At 58.9% G+C, this 17110-nt stretch overlaps 1 protein-coding gene across 1 annotated transcript; it reads left to right on the forward strand.

Moving 5' to 3' along the window:
- The first annotated feature begins 899 nt into the window (after positions 1-899).
- On the forward strand, positions 900-11478 carry SNX33 (sorting nexin 33). Its single transcript, XM_026478570.4, has 3 exons — positions 900-1553; positions 2165-4007; positions 9891-11478. The coding sequence occupies exons 2-3, from the start codon at positions 2540-2542 to the stop codon at positions 10142-10144; spliced, it is 1722 nt and encodes a 573-aa protein (XP_026334355.1). The 5' UTR covers positions 900-1553; positions 2165-2539; the 3' UTR covers positions 10145-11478.
- The last annotated feature ends 5632 nt before the right edge of the window (positions 11479-17110 follow it).

Here is a 17110-nt window from a genome sequence, read left to right on the forward strand (position 1 = left end):
AGAAGGGGTAGGTAAGGCTCCAGGGCATAGCCAGGAAGAGGAGTAGGAGCTAAAGCCTTGGTCTCACCTTAGGCACCTCCTCCTCCAGGAAGCCTTCTTTGACCCTTGCTCCACCCATGGGATAGGTGCCCTCCCATGCACATTTCTTGGCCCTGGTGACACTAGGTGGGGAGTTACCGGTCTACTTCTCCTGACATATCTGAGCTTCTGGAAGGTAAGGACAATGTCTTATTTATCTTTGTAGCGCAGGGGGCCTGATACAGAATGATTACTCAGTTTAATGTTTCCTTGATTGCATGACTGAATGAGTGAGACAGACACAGGATAGATGAATTAAGGACAAGACGGTGGACTGTAAACCCAAGAGGGCACAACACCTACTGCCTGTTGTGATGTAATCCCCAGTGCCCAGCACAGTGCCTGGCAGTCAGTGGCCAAAGTGTCCCGGATGGGCTGACCAAGGGTCAGATCCCCCTTGCCTCTTCTGCAAGCCTACCCAGACCTCCCCTCTCTCCTTGCTGCTGAGGCAGAGGAAGATCTCGTCCCCGCGGCCGCACAAAGCATCACAGAACCGGGTCGTGCCTAAGCTTGTTCCTTGTTGCTACATTGTAGTGTCTTGTCTTTCCCTCTGAAGGAAGTCTCCCAGGGCAGGGGTGCTTCTGGCCCTGTCTGGCTAAGGTACCAGGACCTGCCGCGGCCAGTATCCCAGACCTCTCAGGCTTCTTCCCAGAGGGCGCTGCTGGCACTGAGGCCCGCCCTGGGTCCCTCCGGAGAACAATCCCCAGGCTGCGCCACAGCCCGGTTTCATCCAGTCTCGCCAGAGTGGGGGTGGAGGGGCAGGGGAATGGGAGGGGGGTGTCGGCGGCTCTCTCTGCACCCTTCTTCAACCCCCTCTCCGGTGTCTCGGCTCTGGCCCCCTCCTCGCAAGCCCTCACTTTGCAAACTTTTGGAGTTTGCCTCCACTTGCGTCATGGGAAAGGCAGGAGGGTGACAGAACCCAGGAGGCGGTGGCGGCGGCGCTCAAGCCCCACGGGGGAGAGGTGTCTCCCGGCGAGGGAGGACGGGCGGGGGGGTCCTGGAGAGTCCAGGCCCCCTCCCTCAGCCCCATCCCGGAACCAGCGAGGGAGGGCGAGCGCCAGAACGAAGGCAGCGAGGAGCAGGGGCGGGTGGCCCCCGGCTGCAGCGCCCCAGGCCGCGGGAGGGCGGAGCCGGCCGTCCCTGCCCAGCCAGGACGCACGGAAGTGCTGCGGAGTCTGCCCAATTCCCCAGCCTGCTTTTCCTCCCTCCCTCCCTCTCCCCACCCCTCACCTCCCCCTCGGCTATTCCCTCCTTTCTCCGGACGCCACCTCCCGGAATCCCTTTTTTCTGTTGTTTTGGAGCTAGCTTCTGGCTGGCGGCGCAGAGGGGCTGCGAGCGCAGGACGAGGAGGCGGGTTGGGGCCACAGCCTGCCGCCCACCGGCCGGACACCGCGGGGCCGAGCGGAGGACGGACCGCAAGCCGGCCGGGCGCGCCATCTGCTCACCGGAGCGCACTCTCCAAACTTCTGTTGAGTGTGTGTGCACGCCAGGGGTGGGGGTCTGTACGACCTGCGCGCCGGGCTGGGAACCGCAGGGGTTACCTTTGGACGGGCTCCTTGGACTCAGATCAGGGTCAGCTTCAGGCTCAGAAACTGCTGAGCAGCTAGGCAAACAAAAGAGGCCACTCAGCTAGCTAGTGGCCAGAAGTCGCCAGAGCGCCTCGTCGCGCCCCCTCCTTCCCTAGGGTGGGGGCTGGCCACTCGGGAGGCGGGGAGAAGGCTCCTGAGCCTGCTGAGGGCTGGGGGTGGGGGCCGGGGGGCTGGGGGCCGGGCTAGACCGGGCTGGGCCGCCGGGGTCGACGGAGTTGGCGGCCTGTTGTGTAAGCCTCAGTCCTTGTTTTCCCCGGCCTGGCTCGTTGTGAAGCCGGACACATCCACCCTTGGACTGGATTCAAGAGGCTGCTGCTTTTCTCCATGCCCCTCTTGGATTTTCTGGATTTTTGAAAACCCAGTGGCCCAGGAGGAGGAGGAGGAAGGAGGAAGGAACAGATCTGCAGAGGAATGTGAGAGAAGCCAGAAGGAGCTGGGAGCCAGAGCTGCCTGGGTTTCTGGAACAGTGGTTTCTGAGTGAGTCTCTTCTATTTCAGAACATTGTTCCAGTGGAAAGTGTCAGACAAATTCTTGCCCTCTCAGAGCTGATTTCTCCAAGTCACTTGACTTTTCTTCTGGGAGTGGAAGGAAGGAGAGACTACCTGCTCTGGGACTGTCAGGGGAAGGGAGGAAGATTATGGACATGGTCCCTCCCTGCTCACAGGAGTGTGTCGGAGACCTAGTAATAACAGGGCAGTTAATGGGCCGTGGACATTGCTTTGAGTAGTGGGAGGCTGGACAGCATCTGTGGGTGCTGAGGCCGCAGTTTAGGGGCTGAGAGACTGAGTCGCTGTGACAGGCCCTGAGCTGCTAGTGCATTCTCAGTTCTGGGCAGGACCCTGTCCTCATCTCTCTCTGCCACTGGCCCAGCCATGGCCCTGAAAGGCCGAGCCCTCTATGACTTCCGCAGCGAGAACAAGGAGGAGATCAGCATCCATCAGGATGAGGACCTGGTCATCTTCAGTGAGACCTCGCTGGATGGCTGGCTGCAGGGCCAGAACAGCCGCGGGGAGACAGGGCTCTTCCCTGCCTCTTACGTGGAGATCGTCCGTTCTGGTACCAGCTCCAACCATGCCGACTGCTCCAGCAGCCCAGGCTCTTTGAGCACCCAGGTGAGCTTGTATGACAGCTCCAGTGGGGCCAGCCCTTCCAGGAGTGGTGGGGGCAGTGGCTTCCTCTCACACCCGGGCAGCTTCGAGGAGGACGATGACGATGACTGGGATGACTGGGACGATGGGTGCACAGTGGTGGAGGAGCCTCGGGCTGGTGGGCTGGGCACCAACGGGCACCCCCCTCTCAACCTCTCCTACCCTGGTGCCTACCCCAGCCAGCACATGGCCTTTCGGCCCAAGCCAGCCCTGGAGCGGCAGGACAGCCTGGCATCTGCCAAGCGGGGCAGCGTGGTGGGGCGCAACCTCAACCGTTTCTCGTGCTTCGTGCGCTCTGGAGTGGAGGCCTTTATCCTGGGTGATGTGCCCATGATGGCCAAGATCGCTGAGACGTATTCCATTGAAATGGGCCCTCGGGGCCCCCAGTGGAAGGCCAACCCCCACCCATTTGCTTGTTCAGTGGAGGACCCCACCAAACAGACCAAATTCAAGGGCATCAAAAGCTACATCTCCTACAAGCTCACACCCACCCACGCTGGCTCGCCAGTCTACCGGCGCTACAAACACTTTGACTGGCTCTATAACCGCCTGCTGCACAAGTTCACTGTCATCTCGGTGCCCCACCTGCCAGAGAAGCAGGCCACAGGTCGCTTCGAGGAAGACTTTATTGAGAAGCGGAAGCGTCGGCTCATCCTCTGGATGGACCACATGACCAGCCACCCGGTGCTGTCCCAGTATGAGGGCTTCCAGCATTTCCTCAGCTGCCTGGATGACAAGCAGTGGAAGATGGGCAAACGCAGGGCAGAGAAGGATGAGATGGTGGGTGCCAGCTTCCTGCTCACCTTCCAGATCCCCACGGAACACCAGGACCTGCAGGATGTGGAGGACCGTGTGGACACCTTCAAGGCCTTCAGCAAGAAGATGGACGACAGCGTCCTGCAGCTCAGCACCATAGCATCAGAGCTGGTGCGCAAGCATGTGGGGGGCTTCCGCAAGGAGTTCCAGAAGCTGGGCAATGCCTTCCAGGCCATCAGTCATGCCTTCCAGATGGACCCCCCCTTTAGCTCTGAGGCCCTCAACAGCGCCATTTCTCACACGGGTCGTACCTATGAAGCTGTTGGCGAGATGTTCGCTGAGCAGCCCAAGAACGACCTCTTCCAGATGCTCGACACACTGTCTCTCTACCAGGGGCTGCTCTCAAACTTCCCCGACATCATCCACCTGCAGAAAGGTAAGAGCCAGAGTGGGCAGGAGACCCCTGCTGAGTCTGCGCTCTGCTGGGCCCTGGGGATCTGAGGATGGCCTAGGGGAGTGGAGCAGCCCGTCTAGTCTTTCTGTCTCATTCATTCATCCCACAGTGTGTCGAGCACCTGCTATAGGGCAGGTGCTAGTCGAGGTGCAGGGATATTATTGTAGACCGCTCTGGTCCCTGACCTCATGGAGCTCGCTGGTTACCTTTTGTTGTCCCTGTGTTTGCTCGTGCATTCCATTTTTTCTGTTTCTGTCTCATTTGCTCATCTGTCCATGATGTGCTGAGCTTGTCAAGGTATCAGGCTGAGTCTGGGAACACGGAGATGACCTTGCCCTTGAGGAGCCCACAGGCTCATGGGGGACAGGGACACGGATAACAAGAGCACAGAGTGTGGCCTGTCTTCCCACTCATCTCAAGCTCCACTCCCTGCCCTTGCGGCTTCAGAGTCTGTTCTTCCCACCGCATACCCTATCTGTGAGCTCCCTGTCTGTGTGCGGGAGGCTCGCCGTCCCCATTTTGCAGATGAAGAAGCTGGTGTCCACAGAAGGGTGGTTGCACAGGGAGTCCGTGGCCCAGCTGAGACTGTCCTTTCCTCCTGTGCCTCCCCAAGGATACGTCCATGTTGGCCAGTTCCCAAGCCCAGCTGTGTTTTCAGTTCTCATGGCCCCCCTCCGTGGGGGAGGGACAGGATGGGCCCCTGTCTGTTACTGTTGGGCCGTCAAGGAACTGCCAGGGAAGTGACTCATCCCGGGTCACCTAGGGGCACCCGGGCTGGTCCAGGGGAGGCACAGGGGTTCAGGCATTACCCACATGGCCCATCCAACTCCCCCTTCCTGAACCTGGCTTCTCTTGCCTGAACAGTGAGTCAGGGGCTAACCTGGCAGGTGGCTGAGTCCTGGGACAAGAGGTGGGGCAGATGTCAGGAGAGAGGTGTGGTCCTCCCTGGGGCTGCTTGGTAACTCAGGAAGAACGTCTGCAGGGCGTGGGGCTGGCTCCCTGGCCCCTAGGCCCTGAGGTCAGGCCTGGCTTGGTGCAGAGTTTTCCTCTGGGTGGGGCCCGGAGGCAGACCTCTGGACTGAGCCTGGGGGACAGCAAACACCACCCTCTGCCTCAGTATCCAGGAGAGTCAGGAGTAGAGCCCTGCTCTACTTTACCACGAGACTGACTTCTAGAACTTCTCCATCTCCCAGGCTCCTTTCTCCCCTCACTTTCTCATCCTCCTTCCTTTCCCTGCCCTTTTTTCTCACCTTCATGTTCCTGTCCTCCTCCGTCCCTCTTCTTTCAGCTTCAGGAGACACGAGCCCTGAGTTCTAGTTTTGGCTGTGTTCCTGCTTTGCTGGGTATTTCTGGGAAGTGCCTTCCCCTCTCCGGGCCTTAGTTTCCTGATCTAGAGAGCAAAGAGAGGGTAGACCCAGTGAGCTCTCAGGAGGGGAGACTCCTGGGGAGGATCTGGTCGAGAACAGAGTGATGCCTTAAAGCTGGCTCTGAGCTCTGGGGCAGGGATATGGCGGAGGTGGCCGGCCGGCCGGGGCCCAGTGGGGCAGGTGTCTCCCTGGGCGGAAGTGGAGCCATGTTCACTGCTGCGCCCGGGCCTGGGAAAGCTGGTTCAACCAGCTCCTTGGATAGCGTGTTTCTGTGTGGGCAGCGGCGGGGAAAGCAGGGGCACAGTGAGTAAACAGCTGCCCCTGTCCAGTTTCTGAGGACACCCACCCAGGGCAGAGTTGGGCGCAGGAAGGCAGCCCCTTACCCAGCCAGGGCTCCCAGGTTGCACTGAAGCAGGAGGAAGTGGAGCCAGACTGGCCTTTCTGACTCCGCGGCAGGGACACAGAGCTGAGACGGGCCATTTCTGAGTTTCTACTTGAGGTCTCTCTGAGAGTGAGGGCCCAACAGTCCTCTGGGCTGGTGCTTTCAACCTCAGGCAGAGGCTAACCCACCTTCCCTCCCCCTGAGGACCCCTCCCCGGTGGACCAACCCATTTGGGCTTACTGTTCCTCCTTCTGGGCTGTGGTTGGGCAAGTTAGGGAGGGGGGCTTGGGATCTAGCTGAGACAGAATTGGGCAGGTTTGGGGGACCATGGGCTGATGGGGGAAGGAGGAGTTCCATGCTGGCCATGTGGGTGGGATCCTTTCTCAGAGAAAGAAACAGGAAGGTTGGGCCTCAGGTCTCCAGAGTTTGTCTAGTCCATCCAGACACCTGAAAGAGGGCAAGCGTGTGGCAGAGGCCATGGAAGGAAGGAGATGGGAGGCTTAGGTGGGGTCAGGAGGCCAGGATCTGGACAAATATTGCCTCTGAGATGACTGAGGGTGTTTTTCTCCCCTCAGTTTCCCCCTTAGTAAAATGGATCGTGACGTCTGCTTGGCACTGAGATGAAGCCCCCAGTCTGTGCACTGGCCCAGCCCCTCAGTCCAGGGGTCTCCTAAAAGAAGGGGATCCATATAATTAACCATCTAAACCTGGACAGTCTTGGGGGTGAAGGGGGCCCCGGTTGTAGTTACGCTGGGACAAGGGGAAATAGTGCCCGTCCAGGGACGCACCCTGTAAGCCAGCCAGGGCAGGGAAGTTACTGTGGTCCCCGCGCGTGTTACAGACGAGGCACAGTGAGGTGGGGCAGAGCAGGAATTGGGGCCCAGGGGTGTCTGACTGCACAGCCCAGGCTGTTTCCCCTGTGCCAGACAGATGGGGTGAAGGAGCTCCCCGAGGGATGCGTGGTTGTGTAGATGAGCCAGAGGGGAAGGCCGAGGGAGGCTGGGTGCTCTAGCACCACTAACACAATTGGCGTGCCTGGTGGGCCGGAAGCAGGCCCAGGACGCAGAGCGCATGCGGAGCGGCCATGGGACTCCCAGGTTGGCCAAGGCTGCATGTCCCCCGCAGAACCAAGTGCTTGTCTGGCAACATGGGTGGGTCCAGCCTGTGTTCTAGGCCATCATCTCATCCTCCCTCTCCCTCCCCTCCTAGGCTTCCATAAACAAAGGGAAGCCTCTTGCTACCAGCCACCACCAGCTGATTCTTGCTGTGACTGAAAAGCAGTCTGCACATGGTCACACGCGGCATCTTGAGCTCTTACTCCATCGGGTGCTGGCCTGAGTACTTCATACAGAGGAGTTCAGTTAAGCCTTAACTGCACGATAGGGCGGGCACTGTTATTATCCCATTTCTCAGATCTGGAAACTCAAAATCACTGTGCCTCCAAGAGCAGTTGTCGGCAGCATCAACCTGGTCCAGCCTGTCCCATTTGACAGTGGGCAGAGCTCCAGCCCAGGCAAGCAGTGGCTTGCTGGAGGTGACACAGCTGGGACTAGGACTCAGACCTCCTGTCCCTGGCCTGGGTGGGGGGTAATTATCTCGGAGAGGTGGGGACAAGATGGGTTAAGGTGGGAGCTTAGGGCGTATGGCTGGGACACTGGGGCTCTGAAGCTTCTATCTCCTTTCCTGGTTCCTGGGATCCAGCCTACAGGACACCTGCCAGGGCAGGAGGCCCCCCCGGGTCCTGAGCTCTCAGGTTGAGTCCTACGTGGAATGTAGCAGGGCTGCTGGACAGGCCTGAGCCCCAACTCCCAGCCCGTCTCTGGGGTACGTTAGTGTTAGCTGGTCCCAGCCCCAGATCTGAGTCACAGGGTGGAGAGGTGACAGAGAGCAGGGTGGGACCTCCGCTTGCCCTCCTCCCCCCCACAGCTTTTGTCCCCCATGCCTGGCCCCCTGCCTGTCTGTGTATACCTAGCAACTGCAATAGACTCGTTTCTATTACTTGGGCCTCTGTCTCCTCATCAACACAAGGAGCCTTTCATTTCTTCAAGGCCAGAAAAGCCCTCTGAAATACGGGTGCACCCTCGCTGCACCTCAATTTTTTCAGGCAGCTGGAATCCAAGCTAGTTAGTGTCTCCTCTTCAGGTGGGTTCCTTGTCTGTTATCTGGGGGCCCCACACAGATGAGGTGACCTGGGCAACCTGGCATGGGCTCTCTGCAGTGGATGTGGTATCCACCCCCCAGTTGTGGAGGGGTACCTCTAGGCCGCATAGGGGGCACAAAGGAGGCTGGGAGCCCCTAGGCAGGTCCTCCCCAGCACAGCCTCAGTTTCCTCTGTACAAGCTGGGGGGCTGGGCAGCTGGCCTCTAGAACCTCTTTAGCTCCGAAGTCTCTTATTGGGTCCTCATGCTGGGCCTTGGGCTCATCCCTCTTCTGCTGCCCAGACCTGGGCAGTCGGGATGGAACAGGAGGCAAGAGGTGGCTCAAGGAGGGTGGCAGAAGGACTGAGTGGGTTGGGAGCTAGTGACTGCGGCGTTCTTTCGAGTGCTATGTGATCGGCCCTGGAGATTCTCCAGACTCGTGTCTGTCCGCCCTAGCGGCCGCCGTTGGCCGGTTAGCCGCGCGCTTGCCGGCTGATATGGATGCTGCTCGCTGTAAAGGCCTCTGCAGTTATTTCCAGCGCGGAGAGCCCTGGGCCTGACACAGAGTAAATGACCACAAAAAGGATCTTGAATGCATCGGACATCTTAAGCGCGAGTGTAAAGAGCACATCTCGAGGGCCCCCAGTGTGCTGCTGGTGCACCTTGGATGCTCCTGAAGCGCTCGGGGCGGGGGGGGGGGGGGGAGGGGGGTGTCCTGCATGCGAAGCCTTCCCGCTTCCTTACTCTGCGTTGCAGGGTGGATTCCCCACAGCCCTGCGGAGAGAGCGTGCCAAGCACAGGCACACCGCCTCCTCCTTCCGGCAACCGGCCCCACGGCCTTCAATGCACAGTTAGTCAAGTGCCTGTTAATTCAGAGCTGAAATTCATTCACCAACTGCGTGCTGATTCATTCAGAGTCTTCTAAATTGGGTCCCCTGCCCAGGTTCGTCCCCCGTCCCCCATCTGTCACCTGGCTATTACAGGGCCTCCTCTGGTCCCTCGAGGCTGGTGTGAGGAGGGACCGGGCCTGTTTGTGGGGAGACACACACAAAGGAAAATTCCAGGTGGCCTTCGAGGTGCTGTTTTAGAATCAATAGTGTGATGGGGGTGGGGAGCATCCTTAGAGAGAAGGCATTCCACCTGGGGGCACTGTGGGAGGCTCTGATGTGTGGGTGGTGCCTGAGCCTCGATCCGGGGCCTTAAATTATGCAGAACAATCTAGCAGGCAGAGCTGTGGAGGTAGGAAAGAGCAGGGGGAGTTTGATGAACATGGGGTCAGTGTGGAATGGGTGCAGGGGCCAACTCCCAGGGGCTAGGGAAACGGGCGGGGACCTTCGTCTGCAGGCAGAGGGGAGCCAGGGGAAGGTCTGGAGCTTTGGATGCCCATCTTGGCTGTTCTTCAAGTACTGTGGAGAACCTCTCAGAGCCTGGGCCTGAGGTGAGAGCCCCTTAGGGGCCTATTGTAGTAGTTCAGTGAGGAACGGGTTGTATCAGCTCAGCAGACATGTACCAAGCTCTCCTGGGGGCCAGGCCTGGTCCTGGGGGCTGGAGACATGGACTCGCAGACCAGAGGGAGGCAGGTAAAGCAACCACAGGGTGGTAAGAGCAGTGGCCGATGGAAGCCTGGGGAACATTTGGAGGCACCTAATGCCGTGGGGGCGCAGGGAAGGCTTTCTGGAGGAGGTGATGTCCGAGCCGATTAGGAGCCAGTGTGAGAGACGATGCCTGTGTTGGGTAAGGATGGCCCTGTCCTGGAACTCGATACAGCCAGCAGGGCTGTGACGGGCTGGGTGCTGTGGGCTGCTGGCAGTGCCCCAGGTTTGGAGGGAAGATGTGCCAACGGTGAGGGTTTGGGGGAGCTCCTGGGGGAGACACCCAGGTGGCTGTCCCTGAGGGGGCTCGTGGAGGGTAGAGGGAGCAAAGAGGGGGAGACCAGAGCCCTAACTTCCCTTGTCCTCCTCCACTGTGCCCGTGCCAGGCGCCTTCGCCAAGGTGAAGGAGAGCCAGCGCATGAGTGACGAGGGCCGCATGGCGCAGGACGAGGCAGATGGCATTCGTAGGCGCTGCCGCGTGGTGGGCTTCGCCCTGCAGGCTGAAATGAACCACTTCCACCAGCGCCGCGAACTCGACTTCAAGCACATGATGCAGAACTACCTGCGCCAGCAGATCCTCTTCTACCAGCGGGTAGGCCAGCAGCTGGAGAAGACGCTGCGCATGTACGACAGCCTCTGACCCTGGGTCCCCGGCCCCCACCCCCGCCTGGGCCTGGTCGCTGCAGTGCACTCTGCTCCCTAGACCCGCCTGCACCGCTAGGGGCTTCGAGGATTGGGGTGGGCTTTGGAGGAGTCATGGGTCCCCCTGGGGAAGGCCTCCGGCTGTTAGAGGTAGGGGTACAGCAGGAGTGAGGTTTGGGGTCAGGAACCTTCTAGGCCGAGGCCTGGGCTGCGGGTCAGTCACTTGAGGCCAGGCCACGGTCCTAGCTTCCCCCAGAACATACAGGACTCGCTCACCTGGCCACCGCCTCCAAGTTCATTCAGCCTGTTGCGGCCCTGTGTCAGATGCTGGCTGGGTACCAGGGCTGCTACATGCCTGCCCTCAGGGAGTCCCCAGTCGAGGTGGGGTCAGACACAGAAACAGACAAGGGTAATGCAGAGTGACTGATGATAAATAAGGGCTTCCTGGAAGCTTAAAGAGAGAACCACTCATTCTGCTGGTTAGGGAAGGCTCCACAGAGCAGGTGACATTTGAGTAGTGCTTTGAAGAATGACAGGGACCTGCCAGACAGTACATGGGGCCAGGGGTGGGGGAGACATTCAGAAGAGAGGAATAGCATGGGCAAAGATGTGAAGACATGAAAACTCCACCTCTTCTCTCCCTTACTTTTCCCAAGTAAGTTTGGTGCCCCTTGGTGGGGATTCTGGCCTGTGTGACAGAGGGAAGGGCTCTTCCTCCCATGTCCCTGTCCCTGCCTCACCTTGTCCCCTCAGGAGGAGCTGCAGGCCGACTCCCTCCTGACTCCCTTCCACCTGCTGAGCCTCCATTACCCCTTGGTTAGGGGACCACGCAGCATCCTTTCCCTGGGCTCAGGGTGCTGAGATAAGCCACTGACTCCGGGACCTTGGTGGCACCCTCCTGGAGAGGACACCCAGAAGTTACCAGATATTTGAGTTCACCAGCGACGGCTCTCCACATTCCAAGCAGGCTCAGGCCCCAGTGAATCCCGGAATCCTTCCTGTTGCACAGAGGGAAGGCCAAGGGGAAAAAGACAGGGGCCGGCTTGCCCACTGCCCAGAAGTCCTGGGCCCATGCGCCCATGGCCCGCTTCACTGTGATGTCAGCGCCGGCTCCCTCCCCAGCCAGGCTGTGCTGTCCCCCACCCATGTTTACATCCTCAAGGGGGCTATTCCCTCCCCCCAGGCCAGTGTGTGGGCCAGGGGGGGTTGGGGGAACTGACAGGTGCCACTGCTGGCCTCCCCAGGAGGTCATGGCCACTCCTGGCTCCTGCTGCTTGAATCTTTTTTCTTTCTTGTTTTCTTGATAAACCTTTTGCAATTAAGACAACAAAAGCATGGCTGTTTTTGTTTGGCTCCCAAAGGGATTGAGGGTGGGGGAAGGATGAAACCCTAAATGTCCCTGGGAGCTTTTAGACAGTGAGGTCATGGTGGACACAAAACCTCTAAAGCTGGGGGAGGACTGTGCCGATGGCAGGTGCTAGCTGGGGAGCTAGAGGTGGCTGTGGACCCCAGCTGGACACACATCCTTTCCAGACCTTGCTCTCCTCATCTCTCAAAGGGATGGAGTCCTGCTGGGCCTCGGGCTGTGCTGCTAAGTGATCTAGGACTGAGCTTGCATGAGTGAGGGAGAGGAGGCCATGCTCCAGGACAGTCTAATTGACAGGGGGTTCTTCTCCCCAGGGAGGCATGCCCCAGCCTGGCCCCCAGGAAAGCCCTGGTCCAGGAGAGGTGGGAGAGGGGACTTGGAAACTGTGTCCTTCCCCAAGAAGTCCAGGGCGCCCAGTCCTGTGGTGGCTTCCGTGTTGGGAACTGAGGAGAACTGACCCCCCAGCCGGGCCCTCAGCGGTGTCCCAGTTAGGACCAGTAGGAATCAGTTCCCATGTGGGAAGGAGGGGCGCTAGTAAAACTACGGTTCTCTTTCAGGGCAAGGGGGACTTGGTGGGAGGCTAGGGCTGACAGGGTCTGGGCCTCAGGAGGCTTTGACCAGGCCAGGGGCCCAGGGAGCTTATAGCAGTAAGAGGGCTAAGGAACAGTGGGTGCAGTGGGGTGGAGAAGGGGCAGCAAAGGCTGCCCGTTCAGGGCAGAGCATCCTCAGAGGAACTTCTGGAATGGGCCCCTGGCCCTGGGTCAAAATTAGGTCAGATTTGGGACTTTCTGTGGAATTTTCCCCTCCCTCCTCCCTGCCCTCCTTCCTTCATTTTCCAACCCACCCAAGGACCTTCCTGCCTTAACCTCTCAGCAGCTTTGACCTCCTGGCCGCCTTCTGTAGACAGTACTCTGAGCACAGCGGGGGAGGCTCCTTACTGAGGTCAGTCTGGGTAGGGGTGGTGGAAGCGCCTTTCTTAACCCACAGTGCCTGGAAAGTCCCCTCTTCATGCTTCCTGCCCTGGGACTAGTATTACCCTCGTGTGTCCCTTCCTTGGGGGGAGGGCACCTCTGATCCTCAGGGCGAGGGAGGCCGTCTGACACTTTACTCAGGAGGGGCTTGGACCTGGGAGAAGTGTCCAGAAGTGAAGTCTTAGGACGGGTCAGGTCTACTGCGGGCATCCTGAGATATCTAGGCTGGGGCAGGCTTCTGCGTAATGGGGATTGAGGATGTCACAGCCATTCCCTCGGGTTTCTTTCTGTCTCTCTGTGGGTTGGGGTATTGGAGGGGGTAGTTTGAGGTCGGTCTGAGCTGACCGGAGCGCCTTTCAGGAGCGCCCTGGGGGACCAGGTGGGGGAGGTGTGGGAGCACCCTGGTGGTGGCAGGGCCTGCTGGCTGGCCTCAGTCATGCCAGGCAGATGTTCCAGCCTGAGCTGGGCCCAGCTGCCTCCAGTTCCCTCCCTCACTTTGCCCTGAGGGGGGTGGAACACAAGGCCCCTCTTTCTGCCCTGGGCAGCAAGCAGGACCTGGGGTGGGGGTGATCCGAGTCTCTGATCCCCAGTCTTGGTCCAGCCCACGAGAGGACTTGGCTTTGTGGCCACATGTAGGGGTTGGGGATGGAGGCAGCCCTCGGCTCCTGCATGTGTTTCCTCCCGGACACACAGGAGGGCCATGAGCCTCCATGCCACAGCTCTGCCATGACGGTGCCACACCTGGAGGGGAGGCAGGGAGGTGGGTGGCTCCAGAGCCAGCTCAACACCTCTCCTCCATCCTGTGGCCCAGCCGTGCCATCATCCACAAGTCCACGTAGTCACAGGTAGAGCTGCCCAGCCCCAAGCAGGCACAGCCACATGCAGCCACACACCCTGCTCACGGGGACGTAGGCCACTCCTGGCCGTCTGCACACAGATGTCCAGTCATGTGCTCGCACAGGGGCACTCCCAGCCATGGCGCCACCCACCGTCACACATTCACGGCCACGGCTGCACACGTGTCATCCCTTCACAGCACCAGTCACATCGTGTCCTCGCTCACAGCCGTACCACAGTCCTACCCACACAGAGCGACACACACTCAGACATACAGCCACAAGTCACACATGCTCCTATCAAAGGGGTCCCACGTGTTGCTGTTTCTAGACTGCAGCCGCGCCACCTCCTGGGGGAGCCAGTGGCATCACCCGTCATCTGACACTGGCACTGTGCAGGTGGGGAACTGGAGGTCTAGTGAGGGGTGGCAGCTGGCTGTGTCACGCAGTGGGGCCAGAGGTTGTTCGAGGGCTTGAGCCCAGCTCTGGGTAGCTCTGTGGCCAGTCCCCAGGGCCACTCCCTCTTGCCTCAGTAGCCCCCTGGCAGAACCCACTCAGCAAAGCTCTAGGCATCTCCTATCTGTCCAGCCAGAGCCCAGGCTGCAGTGTCCCTGTGAGCCAGAGCCAGGACGCAGTGGGCAGGGCCCAGGCCTGGGCGGGAGGAACATTCCTGCACCATCTCCTCCCCGAGCATGCAAGGACTGGGCCCGCCCTGCCTGCCTGCCCGCTGACTCAGGCCTCCAGGAGCCAAGCCTGCTTGTCCCCAACGCCCCCAACCTGCTTCCTGTCCAGTTCGGCTCCAGTATGGCTCCGTGGGCTGGGGTAAGAGACGAGGAGCCCTGGCAAAAACCATGGAGAGAAATGAAAATTCACCTCCCCCAGACGGAGCTCAGCAGAGCTGATTGTGAAATCTGGTCGCAGGGTTCAGGATAGTTTAACACAAACCTTTTTTCCTTTGTTTTTTTTTTTTTTAATTTATTTTATTTTTAAAAATTTTTAAATATTTTAATGTTTTTTAATTATGTTAGTCACCATACAGTACATCCCTGGTTTCTGATGTAAAGTTCGATGATTCATTAGTTGCGTATAACACCCAGTGCACCATGCAATACATGCCCTCCTTACTACCCATCACCAGTCTATCCCATTCCCCCACCCCCTCCCCTCCTTTGGTTTTGTTTTGTTAGTCAAACCCCAGTGCAGTCTGGTCTGTTGAAAAAATGAGTCTCATAGCTGTGGCTCCCTGGTTCTCACAGCAGCCCTGGTAGGCAGCACTGTTCCATTTCACAGACGAAGGGACTGAGGCTTGGCTAGAGTGAAGATGGGTCTGCCCTGGGATCACACAGTGAGATAAGGTGGAGCTGGATTCGAACCCAGCTCCCTGACGTCTTTCCTCAAAGTCTTGATTGACTCGCTTAGGTCTGAAGGAAAAGGGGCTGGCAGAGCTCCACTCCAGAGGTGCGAGAACGGGAGGCTGGCAGACCCAGCTGCTGACATGTGAAGGGGCTGGTGGGTAGGGTGAGTCCCGCCAGCCCCCAGGGATGAAGAGGCTGACCACAGCCCTGCACAGTGGCCACAGCCTTGACCCAGGATCGCCCCTTACACATGAACGTGTGTGAGGAACACCGCCTCATTTCCTGCAACTGACCAGTTTCTTCGTTGCTTTCTCATTCCCTCACATGGTAGAAAAGGAATCTCAAATCAATTTGGGGACCCCTCCTTTCTAATGGGATGCATATAAGTTTTGGGGATGGTACATTTGAAGATGGTGGGCAGGCCTCTGGCACTTTGAATTTTAGAGGCTGAATCCCACACTCTATCACACACGTGAAAATTTGCCTGCCTTCCATATTAAAGGTCATTCATATACACCTGTTTCAGTTGGGTTCCATTTATTGCTTGGCAATGCCTTGTCTTACAGGTATTTATTTAAACTTGATTAATTTTGATTTTGTCTTTTTCTTCTCTTTTTGTGTCCTGCTACTTTTTTTTTCTTCCTATAAACGGTGTGGGTTCTTGCAGACTCCTGGACCATGGCGCTGGGCCTGTGCTGCCCACCATGGTCCTAGGTTAGCCTTGGATCCTCTGGTTATCTTCTCCCCGCCCCACCCTCTGTCTTCCCACCACTTGCTCCTTTGATCCCCATCCTGAGGCCTCTGTGGGTCTGGCCTTTGGTCTGTTTTGAGCACTTAGGGCTCCCTTGATCATCTGTATACCTGCGGACCTCAAGTAGCCTCAGGAGGCTAGCAAAAGTCCCTTCTGTGGCCTGTGGTCCCCTTTGGGGCTCACGGTCAGTATTCCACAGCTCCCAGCATGCACTCGTGCACAGGAAGTTCTGGGAGGCTCTAGAGATCCTATGCAACCCTTTGTCATCGGGGGCCTGTCTGCCACCTTGGGGCTCTGCCTGGGAAGGGGCCAAGTCCCTGATGCACCTGGATCTGCCAACCTCTGGGGCTTCTACCGTCCCCAGCGCGGGCGGCACCTGGCAGACGCTGGATGGCCAGCATTTCCCAGCCACGCTGCATGCAAGAGATTCTTGTGTGAGATGGTATCCAGGTCTGGGTCACCTGTGCTGGGAGGCAAAACGGTGGTGCCTGAGGTAGGAGTTGGCCTCCTGGAGGCACCTGGAGCCTCTTCTGGGCTGACCTGGTTCCCCTTCCTGCTGTTTTGGCAGCAGTGTAATGGGCGGGGGAAGTACGAAGCTCCGCTGGACAGCCCTGCTGTCCCCAGATAGCCACCAGCCCCCTGTTGCCTTTCTCTCCACCACCCAGAGGCAGGGCCCTGGTACTGACCGGAGTGGCTGAGGCCTGGTGCGGATCCTACCCACACGTACTTGTTCTAGGGATGTTTCTTAGTGGCTTCGTGCTTCCATTTCTCTACTTACAACAGGAGTTCCAGATGGCCGTTAGGAGGATTCCATGAGCAAAACCCATCAGCTGGACAGTGCCCGCATGTAGCAAGTGTTCAGTGAGGAGTAGCTGGGAGAACCAGCCTCCGAGCGGAGCCTTAGAGTGGCCCTGGAGAGAGGCTGGGCCACGAATATTCTTACCCCGCTTCGTAAGTGAGAAGACTGATTGAACGAGCCTCTAAGGCCACACAGTAGGTAGATGGCAGGGCTGGGCCTGGGCCTAGGCCCCTGACCACCTCCAGGCCTTGAGCCTTGCCCCATGTTGCTGCCACGTCTTTACGGGGAGCAGACTCCTTGGGGCTTCCTGGCTGTCATGGTACATGTCAGCCCAGGGCCGGAGGGCTCCACTGGGCCATTCATTGGCTGTGACACACACCATCACATACAGGAGAGCGGGGTCCTGGAGTTAAGAGATACAGGCTCGTGTCGGGCCTTCCCCGGGTAGATTTGGGGGACCTCAGGCAAGGTCAGTACTCAGTCTCGGTTTTCCTCAGCGGATGTTGACAGTTGTCACTGTGACACTGGGGCTTGCGTTCATGAGTGTGGGCGTGTCACTGCTTCAGAGTGCTGTGTCCTCGGAGCCGCACAGGCCGGCAAGGCGGGAGGTGGCCCAAGTGCACAGCGGCTCACGCTGAATGCCTGCTCTCTGCCACTGCGTGCTGGGCATAGGGCTCAGAGCCTCCCCTGTGCTACCTCGTTGTCCACAACTGCCCGGAAGGTGAGAATGACTGCCAACGTGTCCCAGCGGACCGAGGCTCCGAGGCATGGGGTCCCCTTCCAAGGCGGGCAGGCTGGGCAGGCTGGGGGCAGCTGTCCTGCTGTGCAGTGAATGCACGCGTGCTGGGAGCTGGGGGGAGTGGGGAGGCAGGCGGCGAGTCGCTGC

Source organism: Ursus arctos, unplaced genomic scaffold (assembly GCF_023065955.2).
Source record: "Ursus arctos isolate Adak ecotype North America unplaced genomic scaffold, UrsArc2.0 scaffold_28, whole genome shotgun sequence".
In the NCBI taxonomy this organism is placed as follows: Eukaryota; Metazoa; Chordata; class Mammalia; order Carnivora; family Ursidae; genus Ursus; species Ursus arctos.

Coding starts and splice junctions, on each gene's coding strand:
- SNX33 (XM_026478570.4), top strand. CDS start 2,540: ATGGCCCTGAAAGGCCGAGCCCTCTATGACTTCCGCAGCGAGAACAAG. Junction 4,008..9,890: donor CATCATCCACCTGCAGAAAG/GTAAGAGCCAGA, acceptor TGCCCGTGCCAG/GCGCCTTCGCCAAGGTGAAG.